This window comes from Ceratotherium simum, chromosome 1 (assembly GCF_057802395.1).
Source record: "Ceratotherium simum simum isolate JZ-2026a chromosome 1, ASM5780239v1, whole genome shotgun sequence".
Lineage (NCBI taxonomy): Eukaryota > Metazoa > Chordata > Mammalia > Perissodactyla > Rhinocerotidae > Ceratotherium > Ceratotherium simum.
The window spans coordinates 95,096,067-95,112,052 of NC_141900.1; the positions used below are offsets into that span (position 1 = coordinate 95,096,067).

Sequence of the window (15,986 nt, forward strand, 5' to 3'; positions counted from 1 at the left end):
GCAACATATCCTTATTTTGTTCTTATCTTGTATATAGTTTTGTAATCTGTTTATGCCTTTACTTGTCCTCTAGACGATGATGTCTTTGATACTGGAAGACATGATTTTTACTTTCCCGAATGCTTCCACAATGCCTTGCTCTAGTGGCTACATAGCAATGATAAAGTGAAAGGCAGTATAAAATTATTGGGTGAGTAACCTAATCACTGTCTCCCAATATCTCTTAAGAGCAGGACTTTTATTTCGAGTGGACAGTCAAGAAATTAGTATGGAAATATATTTTCATCAGCTCACCTATTTATCACTTATTAAAGTGTCGTGTGTAAAGTTCCAGGAGGGAAATAAAGATAAGAAAGTCCCGTTCTTCAAGAGCTCATAAACCCAGTAAAGGGGACATGCATACATTACTTTATAGACATTACTTTTAAGTCCACTGGCACAAGAAATACGCCATGGAAGCATAAGGGAAGGACAAACTAATTCCAAATGGAGATCTGGGATGACCTCTTAGAGGTGGTGGGACTCAAATGCAAACAACTAGACCACATTTTAATGAAAATGGAAAGCTCCTGTTTAAACCTTGACCTCCCTTTTCCTTTATTTTTACATAAGTCTAGCAGAGGGATAAGAGGACAGGCTTTGCAATCAGAGACCTAGTTTTAAGTCCTAGCTCTACCAGATACTGGGCAAGTTCCCTAAGCTCTCTGAACCTCAGCTTCCCCATATGTAAAATGGGGATAATAATAGCACCCCAACCCCATATAGCTGCTTTGAGGATTAAATGAGATTATGGATATAAAAGCACAGTGGTTAGCACACTATGAGAACTCAGTTATTTATTATTATTCTATGCCTACATATTCACTTCTTAGTCAATATCCTAGATATACTTGAATTACTTTCTTTTCCAGATTAAAGATTAAAGAAATAGCTAGGTACTTTATTCTCATAAATATAAACATAAACCAGTACATGTGTACATAATGTATAATAAAATGCAGGTTGTATTTGAACCACGATTTCCATTCCCTCTACTACGGCTACTCACAAGTGCTGCCCAAACACGGTAAGGACTCTGTGCTCCTGATATTGACATGTAAAAAAATAACAATTGTTTCACCAAAGGAAACAGCTTACTTCTTTTCTCATCCACAATTTTAAAGCAGTGTGCAGTGCTTTCACTCCCTGTACCAGGTAAGTCTGCGGCTGGAAACCATCTTCTCTCAGTTCTGTGGAAATGGAAGTGAAATGGGGAAAGAAGTTAACAGGTTCTGAAGACAAAGGGATTAACTGTAGATTCTGAGTAACCACCAAATATCAAACTGTATAACTTCCAAATTAATAGAAGGGAAAACAGTGAAATAAGAAACAATTGACTGAAAAGGCAAGAAAAAAAAAAGAAATGTAATTACTTTAAATGCAGTTGTACTAAATGCTCCAGTTAAAAGAAAGCTCACAAACATAACGCTGAGGAATAGGTCACGAGAGAATGTCAGTATGAATCTATTCATATGTAGTCTAAAAATGGACACAATTAAACTATTTCAGTTTGTGACACAGATGATAAAACTGAAGAAAAGGATTATCACAAAAGTCACGTTAGTGGTTCTCTCGAGAAGGGAATGAAGAGGGTGCAATAGGAAAATAGCTGAGCATTTATAAGGTACTGGCAAGGCTGTTTTTGTTTCCTTATGGCAGAGGTGACCTGAGAGAGAGCCTTATAATTCTCTAAACGGTACAAGAGTATATGTGTATGTAGCGTGTGATTGATACAACTGACTACGGGCATGACATGTTTCACTATTGTAAAGGTAAAGACATACACACATACACACAACTGTTTTTTCTGGGTTTTTAAACCAAACTGATTATCTAAAACTCATGCAAAATACGTTAGATGTGGTCTAAAATTCAGGTAACTTGAAGCAAAGGCAAAAGATTTAACTTCTGCCCAGTGGCTAATTTACTTACATAAATCCAAAATTGGTTCCTTGTTGTATTATTACTGACACTAAACACAGTTAAGAGTTTCATACAATCTACCCTCATCTAACCCATCATATAAGCTTTTTAACACTTTGAGAGCTGGCAAATAACAGGCCACAACGGAAAGTTAAAAGGTCAGGGATGAAAGAACAACATAATGTGGGGTAAGAAGACCACCACTCCTGCTTCCAGGATGAATGCCCAGGGCGACGGCAGTTGGTGTAACGGTCATTTGGCTCTAGCCGCAGGGGACTGGACCGACTCACTAGAATTGCCAGGTATCCTGTACTGAGCCAGCTGATGAAATGAAAACATTTTAAAACTTGACCTACAAATATCTTTTTACTGTAATCTCTTTTAAGTCTTTAATGTATAAGGTCATATTTTTGATCAGACCTCAATATTTCTGAACCGTCAATGGCCTAAAACAAAGGATAAATCGTTACCCTAAGACTAAGCAATTTGCTGCTTGTGGCTGCAAGAACAGCAAGACTTTGCCTTTCAGATAAATTCTTAATTTGTTCTAAAAAGTTGATTGATGAGCCCCACTTAGACACTGGGGAAAAAGCATCAACCCAGTGTGTGTGTGTGTGTGTGTGTGTGTGTGCACGCGCGCGCGTGTGCGTGCACATGCGTGTGATGGAAAAAGATGGAAAAAGTGCTCTGAACTTTCTGAATACTGAATTGCCAATATCTTATCTGGAGGGTTCAGTAAGTGGGTTTTATTTCCAGAAAACAAGGACATTCATAAGTGTTTTTATTAAATATTTATGTGTTCCTATTTTTCTAGGCTTCTACTTGGATATAAGACTATGAACTTGACTGTCCAGTACTTCACTGGAAACTATATATGGCAACTCTATGGTCCATTGTGACATTCCTGTAAGCAAGAAAAATACCTGAAAACACTGAAAGAGTCGGGGATTCAAGATAAGGATGCATTTCTGGGGCAGAGACTGTCTTGTGCAGAAAGCACCTGTTCCTCTGCATCCACAGGATCCTACCTCCACTGAATACACCTGTACCCCTGTCAAGACATCTGCCTCTACACTGTGCTGCAAGGTGTCGGATGGGGTTCCATTGCTCTTTCCTTCCAAAGAGAGTGAGTTTTTTTTTGAGGAAAGAAACCATAAATGAGTTTTATCACTTAATTCTGTGCATGCTATCCTGGGAAGTAAGTTATTTGTTGTTTCTTTTCATTTTACCTTTTCTTCTTGTGTAACTTTTAAATGGAAAAAGAAGCAAATATTTAGAATAGACTTTACTGTTTAATCTGTTTATATCTGTTCTTCTGGGAGTTAGCTATAATATAGCAACACTATTTGCAAACTGACTAGAAAAGTTAGACAACACAAAAACCAGATGGACTGTATTCTCACGAGCACAAGTGCACGAACACAAAAAGTGGGTAAAAGTAGAAGTGACATTCAGTTTCCAACTTGACTGCTCAAAGATTACTAAACCAAAGATAAAACACCAAGATCTGAAATTCTACATTAAAAAGGTAGCTTTCAAGTTTAAATAAAGGGATATCCCGCAAAACCCCATGTTCCGTCACTGCAGACTCACAGCCTGAAATTCAGTTGGTCTGTGCTAACAAGTGCCTTACGCTGGCCAGCACAATGGTCATAACATAATGGCACAGGCACTACTTGATTCTCTCGGGACATGAAAACATCCCCTTGATTTTTTAAAGCAAATGTTTGGGAACACATATTAGGTAACAGTCTCTTGGCTTAAACTTCATTTTTGCAAGTGAGGCACTTTTACATGCCTGACAGTGTGTGCAGGCTACAGAGTCCCAGGTGAAATGAACATTTTTCAGTACTACTTGTGCTGTTCTGATGCAGCCCATCATATATCTGATTTTTAAGGCTATGAACTAGAGACTCTAATTTGCTAAAAAGGCTCTTGGTGGGGGAAATCATGGATTCAAAAAACAAAATAGGGGCAACAGCCACATTATACTAAAAATGGTCCTCTCCTTCTATCAGTGGCTTTTAGTGAGTTTACAAACATCATGCATCACATCATACAACAAAATGTACAGATTATTAATTACCTTTCAGGGTTTCCAGCAAGTTTTTGGCTACAAACCAACATATGGCTTCAAAGAAAGGGAATTTGAAAAGATCTGGTGTTTTTAGCCTTTTTTCCATCTCATAACACCTGAATAAATAAAATTTGAAGAAACTTAATTTTAATATTAGCATTTCAAAGTTAAACAGGTGCAACTAACTTAAGAAAAATAGAATAAGCAGGCCATGACGTATAAGACCAATCAAGTACTGTATGCTACTCAACGATCCCACATTTGATAAGCCTGAAAACTGGGATCTTATCCAAGTCTGCCCTTAACAAATGACAGCATAGTGAAGAATTACACTGGCCTTCCAAAAGATCACACCTTGGGATCTGTATCCTAGTTTTAACAGAAGGAATTTTATAAGGGTTCCACCAAAATAAATAAAACAATATGTTTAGAAAACAGCTCCATGTGCTGGACAACACTGCCACACCCACTCAGGGAGTTTTTTTGGGGGGTTTTTTTGGTGTGGAAGATTAGCCCTGAGCTAACATCTGTTGCCAATCCTCCTCTTTTTGCTGAGGAAGAGTGGCCCTGGGCTAACATCCGTGCCCATCTTCCTCCACTTTATATGGGACGCCACCACAGCATGGCTTGACAAGCAGTGTGTAGGTCCATGCCCAGGATCCGAACCTGGGAACCCCGGGCCTCAGAAGCGGAGCGGGCAAACTTAACCACTACGCCACCAGGCCAGCCCCCAGGGAGTTTTCTTTAGGCTCTCCTAAGCATTCAAGCTCAAGACCACACCTGGCGTTGGTCAAGGTGAGAAGACAGGAACCACAGCTTGCTACAGTGTCAGTCTTCTGTGGGAGTCCTTGTAGCAGTCCATACAGTCAGGAGCCATCTTTCCCTCAGGGACAGCTCAGGTATAAAGAAACAAGATTCCCACTTGGCAGGGGTGCGAGCTGCCCTGGCTTAAAGCTTCAGGCCTCATAAAAGCCAGCATTTCTTGTAATAACTCCAAAGACGCATAGCTTCTGGGGCTCCCCATGGGCATGCAAGTTACAAGAGTCATCACATTCAGGAAAGCCCAAGGATACGGCTTCCTACTAGGTATTTCTAGTTCTCCCCATCCTGATGGAGTTTATCAATCAGGAGTCACTATACCATAAGCAATGTTGCCACATAACATTCTACTCTCATGCTACTCTCATTGGGGAACAGTTACCCAAAGGTGAAATTCTCGCACAGAAGGGGAAATAGCTGTTAATCCTGTACCCATGGCAAAATTAAAGCAGGTGTTTTGACAGCAATCCTACTTCAAAATTGCTTGTCCTGAGCACCATATGTCACACTTGAGTCTGACTGGATTTAGTTCATTTCCCTCATTGTAAAAATAGCCAAAGGACAGCCGATTAGGGGAGATATTTAGTCTCAAACTGAATAAATTATTGTTTTTGTTTTAGATTTGAAATGCATCAAGGTGTCCTCCTGAGAAAATGTTAAGACAATATTTTTGTTAAAAGTTCCTATTCCTAATACTTTCTCAGGGCGTATCTCCATGAGATCTTGATTAAAATATGTAGTTGAAACTTTTAAACAATGTCCTCTTTGAGAAAAGACAAAAGATCCTTTAAATACTGAGGGCACAAACCTGAGTTGCATGCCAATGTTAAGGTTGTGCAGAAAGTTCCCCCCAAAAGCCATACAATCCTGAGAAGTGAGCACAGCATGAATCCACCCTGAAATGGTTAAAAGTATATAAATCAGTGGTTTTTCAATTTCTAAACCAGACAAATATGACATCTACCTGTAAAATACGTAACTCAAAATATCAACATCAGTTTACTTCATACTCCAGTGCTAGAGAAGTTAATGTCTACTACAATCCATAGATTCATTCACTCTAATATTTACTGAATGCCTATGATATGCCAGGCTCTGTGCTGAGTTTGAGGAAACAAACACATTGATCCAATCAGACAAAATCATGGTATGGGATAACTGAAGGTTTTGTGGTTGTTGCTGTTTTCGTTTTTTAGTTTAAAAACACAATTCAAGTTTATACTAAAGATTTTACCCTGAGACAAATCAAATCTCGTTGGAATGAGGCAAGCACACTTCCATTAAATGAACATTGGGATTGGCTGAGCGCTTTGCTTCCCCAGCATCATCCTGAAATGAGTGCCCTTAGGGACTAAGCAGAGGAGGATCAGCAGAACTCAACCGGGGACCTGCCTCTGAGAAGGTAAGGGTAGATCATCCACATTTCATCAGGGAGGCTGTGGTGCTATAAATATAAATGTCGGCAGTCACAATGATGTCTTGTTTTCCCATAAGAATGTTTTCAAAGTGAGAATCATTTCTAAGAGATGCCTAACTTTTGAAAGAAATGTCCATAGACTGAACATAAAGACTTTACATAAATATAAATATAAATAAATATATACACATACGTTTGCATGTAAAAATTAGCTGTTAAAAGAGATCCCATTTTCTTTATATTTTTCATCTTCTGATCCCTCATTGTGCTATGACACAATATCAAAAAACTCCTCAAAAGACTGACTTTCAAGTGGTGCCCATGTGTGCGCTCAAAGGCACAAAACCTTGAGCTTGACCCTGAAATCACAAATTAGAAGTCTACGTCAGCTACAAATCCTATAGATTGGTGCTTCTCAACAGAGGCAGTACTGCCAGTAGAAGGTGTCTTGGAAAGTTTGGGGGGCTTTTTTGATTGTCACAATGGTCAGGAAGCACTATTGTCATTTCGTGAGCGAGAGCCAGGGGAGCAACATGCAGGACAGTTCCACATACTAAGAAATTGTCCTACATTCCTCAGGACTTGAGAACTTCTGCTGGGTATTCATATTGGTACAAAATCTGTCATTAACTGTCTGAGCCTAGAAACTATAACTCCATTATATATGTAAACAAGGTATTTTTTGCATGGTTTTGGCACGATTTTCCAGGAATACAATACTCTGTAAATTGAAGAAAACTGTGCTTTAGTTTATTTGGAAATTTATCAGTTGCCAACTACCTTGGAAAAAAAATCACAACTCTATAGTAGTGGTTCTCCAAGTGTGGTCCCCGGACCAGCAGCACCAGCATCAGTTGGGAACTTGTTAGAAATACAAATTCTCAGGCTGACCCCAGATCTACCGAATCAGAACCGCTGGGGATGAGGTCCAGCAATCTCTGTTGTAAGAAGCCCTCCAGGTGATTCTAACATCGAGCGAAGTTTGAGAATCGTTAATCTACACCAGGGCTATAGAATTTGAGTTGCCAATCACACACCTGTATTGGTTTGCTGGCTTATGCATTTAACTATTTCATTCTGTCTTCTAATGCTGCTGTGCCTGAGCAGGCACCTTTTCAAATAGTATTTTATTATAAATTACTTTTTAATTTATTCTTTATATTCTAGTTAGGTCATTAAATCAATTTTTAAAAAAATTATTGGTATAGGAGGTTTATATTATCAATGAATTTGAATTCAAGATTTTGAAGAGGGCATGACAAAATATTTGTTACAAAAAGGAGCACTAGGAAGAGGATTTAAGGGGGGAGCTTAGACCATTCACAATAAAATATTGATACTTATCTAGATTTATAAATTCTGATAGTTCTAAGCATTTATTCAGTCATTTATTCAACCCATATTAATTATTATTTACACCAGAGGCAAGGCAAGAAAGCAGGGCCTGTGGTAACAGATCTGCAGCCATTAAGGTCACCCGAATCAGAAGAACACAATTCTCAAAACCACTGGCCTGGAGAGTCCATAACATGCATTAAGCCATCTCAAAATGACGCACCTAATATCTATACTTGAGGCTAAAACTAAGGCTGGTACTCAATCCCTTCCTAGGGTCCCTCAAAAACATACCCATTGCCTCCTAACTGTCCCAAGACAGCAGCCCAGATTCTTACAGCAGGCTTGGCCTTTGACAGCAGTGTAGAGCTGGCTGACCAGTTAAAATTGAAGGGAACTTCATTAAAATTTAAAAATTTTGTGCAAAGAACATTAACAAGAAAGTGAAAAGACAACCCACAGAATGGAAGAAAATATTTGCAAATCATATATCTAATAAGGGTCTAGTATACAGAATATATAAAGAACACTTACAACTCAACAATAAAAAGACAAATAACCCAACTTAAAAATGGGCAAAGGATTTGAATAGATATTTCTCCAAAGAAGATATACACATGGCCTATAAGCACAAGAAAAATGCTCAGCATCGTTACTCATAAGTATATGCAAATCAAAACCACAGTGAGCTATCACTACTTCACACCCACTGGAATGGCAAAAATAAAAACGATAATTACAGTGTTGGTGAGGATGTGAAGAAACTGGAACACACGTACATTGCTGGTGGGAATGTAAAATGGTGCAGCCATTTGGAAAACAGTATGGCAGTTCCTCAAAAAAAGTTAAACGTCATTAAACCATATAACTCAACAATTCCATTACTAAGTATATAACCAAGGGAAATGAAAACATACCTCCAAACAAAAGCTTTTACACAAATGTTCCAAGCAGCACTACTCATAATAGCCAGAGTGAAAACAACCTAAATGTCCATCAACTGATGAACAGACCAATGAAATGTGATATATCCATACAATGGAATATTATTTGGCCATAAAAAATAATGAAGTATTGATATGTGCTACAACATGGATAAGCCTAGTAAACACTATGCTAACTAAAAGAAGCTAGATACAAAAGGCCACATAATCCACATATTATATATGAAATGTCCAGAATAGGCAGATCCACAGAGACTGTAAGGACATTAGTGGTTGCCAGGAGCTCAGAGGAGGGGGAACGGGGAGTGACTGCTAACTGGTATGGGGTGTCTTTTCGAGGTGATGAGATGTTCCAGAATTAGATACTGGTATGGTTGCACAACCTTGTTAATCTACTAAAAACCACCAAATTGTACACTTTAAAAGGGTGAATATTATGGTATGTGAATTTTATCTGAATAGAAATAAAAATGAAGGCAAATGACATAAAACGCAATGCCAAAATAAGTCCTAACTACCAGAGAAGCCTTCTAAGGGACAAAGAAGTAAAAAGTCCAAGATCGGAATTATCTCTCAGGCTATGCAAAGCTACTTTCCAAACATGTCAAAGCCAAAGGTTCTAATGAAAAGCTGACTCCATGTGACTGAGTATCAACTATGGGGAGCAAGGATGGGATTAAAACCTTACCTGTAGGAACAAATAAGGTATGTCCCTGCTTTACCACACATTTGTAGCATTTATCCACCTTATTTCCAAAGAACACCTCACTCTGGGTCACAGATGAACTCCAAGATTCATAGAGTCCCAAATTTTCATCTGTTGGCTTTATCAAATAAAAAATCTTCTCACCCTAGAAGGAAGTAATAACACTATTTTTGAAAATGGAAAAGCCACTCTTAGAATGGCTTACATTGATGCAATTTCTCAATAGAGTGATCTAAATTAAATTAGAGAGTTATCAGATTTTTTAAGGCTCCGAAAGACATATTTTCGCACACCTGATCAATAGCTATCACCCTTAATAAGCATCTTCCCAGGAACTAAAGGTCCCCCTCCCAAATATGACAAGAAGTCAATAAAGTAGTGTTGGAGAAATAGTGACAGGAGACGAGGGTAAAGAATCACAAACATCCTACTGATCTCATTTTCAAGGCATAGAAGCAAATACATGTTAATAGGCCCCAGGTTACAGAGAGTCATCTCAGCTAACTTTGCCCTTGGTTCTAAGATCTATAATATAATGATTATTTTTAAAGACCTGTAAATAAACTTCCTTCCTTTAATGAATTAACCCTTTGCTTTCTCATGGAGAGAAGGAACAGGAGCTTAAGGACACATCAAATGTAGTCCAGAGCATTGCCGAGGCACAGGCATTTGATATAGATGAAGATTTGGTTCTAGATCAACACTTCCAACAGAACTTTCTACGATGACGGAAATGTTTTACGTATGTGCTGTCCAATAGAGCAGTCATAAGCCACACGTGGCTACTGAGCACTTGAAATGTGGCTAGTGTAAATGAGGAACTGCATTTTAAATTACATTTAACTTTAATTATTTAAATTTAGCCACATGTGGCTGGTGGCTACTGTATTGAATAGTGCGGTTTTAGATAAAGCAAGGTGAATATAAGCTGCCAAGAAGAATTCGTATTTTTATGGGCATTCCCGACTTATCCAACTAGCTGTCCTAGTCTAACCTTAAGGACAGAAGCAATTATTACAGTAATTTTGCTCCTTTTCAGGTATTTGATTCAGGGATTAACTGATAATTGACTAGGGGGAAGAGGAAACAAAAAGAGACAAAAGGCTAAAAGAGACCAACTTATAAGATGGAGGCAAAAAAAGGAATCCAAATATAAATTAAGAACTCATGACTCCTCCATTACTTGGGTTAAAAAAATCATAATGCTTAAAGGTAAAATGATAGATCCTACTTAAAAAATACAAAACTTCCCTCTTTACAAATGTCATTTACAGCAAATGAAGGCACCCCTAGAAAAATGGGACGTATATGTTTTTGTCAATAAGAGAACAAAGAAATATCCCAATCTTACCCAGAGGACATGGTACCAAACTGAAGTTCCACCAAAGTCAATGTGGAAATCTGTGTAGCTGTCTTGAACTCCCATTAAACAGTATTTCTGAACAAATGGCTTGGGAAAGACTGAATCATCTGGCCAATAATTTTCCACCCAGGAAAGTTTTCTGGCTACATCAGGCACCTCCACCAATTCAGACATCCTTTAAAAGAACAAACACACATATACACACACAGCCACATCATGCAAATTAAAACTTCTTAAAATTGCATCTCCCATCTCAACCCAAATCAAGAAATTAACTGGAACTTAAGGTTAACAACAATACTTAAAGTTTAAAACTCATCATATTTCTAAATATTCTCTGAGCATGCCAAAGCAAAATTTACAACATTGCTAACACTGGACCACTTTAGAAGTCACAATTATGTTTCTTACTGAAATAAATTTATCATGTAACTACATTTAGCGAACACTCAGAAGGCTAAACAAAAATGTCCAGAACTACTCACTTTGTATCTGAAAATTCAAGGCTGATCACATTTAACACTTTTGGTCTGTTAGGATTCGTGAAGTATTTAACATAATTGTGAAGTGTCATTTTGCTGTCTGCCTGCCTTGCCACATCAATGACATCTATCACTTTGTCACCACCTGCAGAGAAAGATTATAGTCTTATTATTGGGCTTAAGAGTTACATCAATAGATGTCCTAAACAAAAATATTTTAAAGACCATATTTACTCAGTATGATAATTAAGCCAACTATAAAACTACATAGCCTAGACGAAGATTCTTCCTATATCTGTACTTTGAGTCCAACCAGAACTTTTGAAAAAAGGGACGGTGTTTGAAGGAAAGAATAAGCAATTAAGAGAGAGCTGCATAATTAACACAGTGTAAAACTTATATGTTTACAAAGGTTTCTACACACCAATGATTTCTTGTGTGCAGCTCATAACGACAAAAATGCTTGACATTGCTATGTGGGAACTGCCACACGCTCTGGGTTTCAATTTCCTCCTGTATCAAATGAGGAGAGTGGCTCTTCCCTTTCACTTCTATACTCCCAAGATTCTCGGTCTATCATTTTGAAAAACGGATCAGTCACTGGGGAATTAGTGAACAAGTTAACCAGGACAATCAATTTCTGCTTGCCTGGTAGGGTCTTCTCTTCTAAGATTTTGCTTCAAGAAAAAATAGTGGTTAGGAAGCAAAAATCCATTCACATTAGTGTCTGTGATAGGAGTTTTGAATTAGGATTAATTTACAATTTTCCTATAAAACCATGGGCATTGCTTGTACACCACTGCATCGTCACTCTCGGAAGCAGAGTCAACTTTACAATGTCCTACAGGATAAGGTGGAATTTAAAATATGGCAATAGTTAATCAATCTGAAATAGAAAACAAATAAATGCCATTTTCTTACTTTAATGTAACTTTACATAAGTTAAGAAAGTATTGCCTAGTAGACTTTATTTTATACTTAGGAGGCAAGACAATTCTGTTGATTGAAGCGTTTTGCAGTAATAAAAAGTTAGCTATCAAGTAGTCTGAACATTTTTTCCTATACTTAGATAGTCACGTGCCACATAATGACGTTTTGGTCAATGATGAACTGCATATACAACATTGGCTCCATAAGATTAGTACCATATGGCCTAGGTGTGTAGTAAGCTATACCACCTAGGTTTGCATCAGTACACTCTAAGATGTTCACACAACGACAAAATCACCTAATGATGCATTTCTCAGAACGTGTCCCTCTTGTTAAGTGACGCATGACTGTATCACACTAGCCATTTATTCTACATCTGTGCAAACAGGTTTAGGTTAAACCTCCGCCTCACTCCCTAATTCATTAAAAAATTCAAAATTAGCTGAATGTGAAGTCACGACATTTAATTGGATTTCCTCAGTGAAATAGTTACCAATGAGAACTGTCAACCAATGGCTCAATAAAAGGACAAGTTCTTAGATGTTTCATGCTCAGGAGATAACGTATTGTAGTGAATGTACAGTTCTGAGTCAAGGTAGAGTTGAGAGCTAATCCTCAAATAACCTCTATCTATTGCTGAGAAGGAATGAGACTGACAGAGTCAGTTTATAAATACCATGATGAGAATGAACGAAATGACTGAAAATGTCAACAATATTGCAATAGATGAAGGGTTTTCCCCTTGTTTCTTATGCCTTTCTGGGCCTCAAAACAGCAAATTAAGTCCAGCCATCATTAAATGGCAGTATCACCAAGTCATTAATATAAAAATAGGTTTCAAAATGATCTCCTCTTTTTTGTGGCCGAAGCAGGATCCAGAAATCCTGTACCTGAATGCTACCAAGGCCTAGTCCCAATCCAATATCCCAGGGTCTTCTTCCTGGGATCTGTAGCTAGCCCTCAGTAAATAGTTTTTCCTAAGCAAGTATCAGAAAATTGGATGACCACAAAAAAGCAGCAGGATGAGGCTGAGTAAGAAGAGGTAACATGTTTCATTCTGTTTTTCTGACAATTGTAGTTCTGCTCAGAAAAAATAGTCTTCAACATAGGCGATGCTGAATTTCACTTTTCCTGACCCAGGAAACTAAACTAAATTAACATCTCTTCATAACTTTTAATATTATTAGGATAATATCATTTTTACTTGTACCGTGTTTTCCCAAGTACTTAAAGGAATCAAGTTCGTACCTACATAACGTTCCACATCCATAACAGAAAAAGTAGGTGGAGGGAGCCTGAGTCCTAGATCATCTAATTTGGGGACCATAATAGGGACTTCGAATCCATGCTTCTCCAGATATCTTTGCGTCAGCTGGCTGCCATGCATCTTTACAACGATTTCATCGGCACTAAGGAAAACATAAGAGTAAAATGTCATTTTTGTCGATAAGTTCAGTTAAAAAAAATACTCTGGTAATGGGTTAATTCATAAACTGTATTATTATCTATCTCAGCGCTTCTCAACCTATCATACTTAATTCTCCTTTTTATAACAAATGTTTTATATAGCCCCTTTTACTATCCTAAAGTAAAATTCATAGATCATTACTTCAGTAATTGGAAAAATATATATGTATTATATAAAATGGCTTAACTATAACAAGAGAAAAAATTAGTTTATTATATATTTCAACATGTAAATGTTCAGGTAACCTACACTAGAGGAGATAATAGAATAATGGATGCTTATAGTAAAGCGCAATGAGTGGTTGGTTTAAAAGAAGCAACAAGATCAGAAGCCACTCAACACAAACTGTGTAGGAAATCAGAAGAGCAAAAGGTAAGGAGGACATTAGAATAAATACCAGTAAGTAAAATCAGACCAGATTGTATCTGGCTATAAAATTCTACATAAATATTTGTCAGACATTTTGAAGTCTCACAGTACACAGAACAATTCCTCGTTGTCCTGCAAACTGGAGGATGACTAGCATCTGTGGTCCCTGCCCATTGAGACAAATGCCCAAAACGCCGCAACTTAGAACTCCTGATTTAAATGATCTGTTACAACCAGTATTTAATAAGTTTTAATAGGTAGTTACCTTAAGCCACTAAAAAGGGTTGATGAACCTCCAGCTGCCCTCTCTGATGATGAACACGTTACCACAGGCATTACGCTTAAGTGTGGTTTGTCCCTTTTCACTGCCCTCTATCTAACTATGCATCAAAGAACCACAGATCTCTTTAAATGGGGATGTTCTAGATTTTATCTCCCAATGGCTCACAGAATGCAACTACTATACATTCAAAATTAAGTGCAACATTTGCATTACACGTTAAAACACAACAGTTTCCGTTTATACAATCAGATCTTCCCTATCATGATGTCATCTGCAGCCTAGATGTCAAGGAGAAGACAGGAGAAACTGGTTCTCTGAATTACTGGGCTCTGATCTTCCCACCCTCGCAATACGGGAAGGTCAGTTTGAGACCTAAAAAAGTCGAGACAGACTTTTCCTAGAAAGTCTTACAAGTGGAGGGCTTAGATCTCCTACATCTGACTCATTGAGTTCTGCACAGCCTTTTAGTTTCCCCATAAGCATCCACAAGTGTCCCTCTTTCCCCACCCTCTAAGATTTAAACAATTCCTTAAACAAGAACCTAACGGAGAATTTTAAATCACTTGTACCTACTCCCTGATCTTACATGTTTGGTGTTTTACTTCCCCTGTTGATCAAAAATATGTAGATAAAAGTGCTTAAAAATTTAGGTACATCGTTACTTGCAAGAGAAAAAAATTGGAGACAAACTAAACATATATCACAGGGGGATGGTTAAGTAAATTATGGTGTATATCTACACCACTGCATACTACACAGCAGTTAAGGAGAGAGGTAAATTTTTGTATATATATGGAAAGATATCTGTGAAACATAATAGAGTAAAAAAGCAAGCTGCACAACATATGCATAACATAACCCAATTTTATTTATTTATTTTTATTTTTTTGCTGAGGAAGACTCGTCCTGAGCTAACATCTGTTGCCAATCTTCCTCTTTTTGCTTAAAGAAGATTCTCCCTGAGCTAATATCTGTGCCAATCTTCCTCTATTTTGTATGTGGGCCACCACCACAGCATGGCTGCCAACAAGTGGTATAGGTCCGCACCTGGGAACCGAACCCAGGCCACCAAAGCGGAGCATGCCGAACTTAAACACTAAGCCACAGGGCCTACCCCCTATTTTACTTTTTCAGAAATTAGATGTATATATACATCCATACATCTATACACATAACTGTTTTAAATGTTGTTATTTATGTAGATAAGGGTCTCAAAAGACTTACACTAAATAGGGGAGGGAGAAGATAACCCATTTATTTTATACACTTCTGTGTTAATCATATTGAGTATGTGTAATTTAGTTATTGTCACTCCAACATGGTTTTAAATGACATGAAGGTTATGAAGTTAAACAAAGCAAAACCAGAGACTTTTAATTAATGGTAATTACAGTTTAGCTGTTTGTGACCTTCTCTATAACCTGTTCTCATTTGGGTTTACTTTGGAAGAGAAACCACAGGAATCACTACGCCAGGATTTTTAACACTACTCTTGGGTCACAAACCTACTTAAAAAAATGATACGGCTCCTCTCCCTGAAAAATGCACGTTCACACATCGACACTAATTGTTTATACAGTTTTAGGGAACTCACAGACCTCTCTAAAGCCAGCCCATAGACCCAGGCTGAAAACTCTGGCCAAACCAATTAAGGTTTGGTTGGCTCCAAACCAATCAAAGAAAACAATCATTTCTCCAACGACTTTGAAACTGATAAAGAAGAATATTTGAGAACAGGGCCCTTCACATCACAAATATCAGAAGAAATCACTGTGCTTCACATGTTTTCTTTCTTAGTCGACCTGAGGGAGCCAACAGTATGTAGCTGCTT

At 37.8% G+C, this 15,986-nt stretch overlaps 1 protein-coding gene across 3 annotated transcripts in view; it reads right to left on the reverse strand.

Annotated features, from left to right (window-relative positions):
* The window catches only part of KDM7A (lysine demethylase 7A), a 124,299-nt gene that overhangs the window by 22,865 nt on the left and 85,448 nt on the right, over window positions 1-15,986 (reverse strand). For all 3 annotated transcript variants that reach the window (XM_087431687.1, XM_087431686.1, XM_087431691.1), the window contains 7 exons: window positions 13,284-13,444; window positions 11,109-11,250; window positions 10,612-10,798; window positions 9,243-9,405; window positions 5,667-5,754; window positions 4,049-4,155; window positions 1,138-1,229 (listed from right to left, as the gene is read on the reverse strand). In XM_087431687.1, coding sequence (XP_087287813.1) covers window positions 1,138-1,229; window positions 4,049-4,155; window positions 5,667-5,754; window positions 9,243-9,405; window positions 10,612-10,798; window positions 11,109-11,250; window positions 13,284-13,444 — 940 coding nt within the window. The remainder of the gene's footprint in view (window positions 1-1,137; window positions 1,230-4,048; window positions 4,156-5,666; window positions 5,755-9,242; window positions 9,406-10,611; window positions 10,799-11,108; window positions 11,251-13,283; window positions 13,445-15,986) is intronic.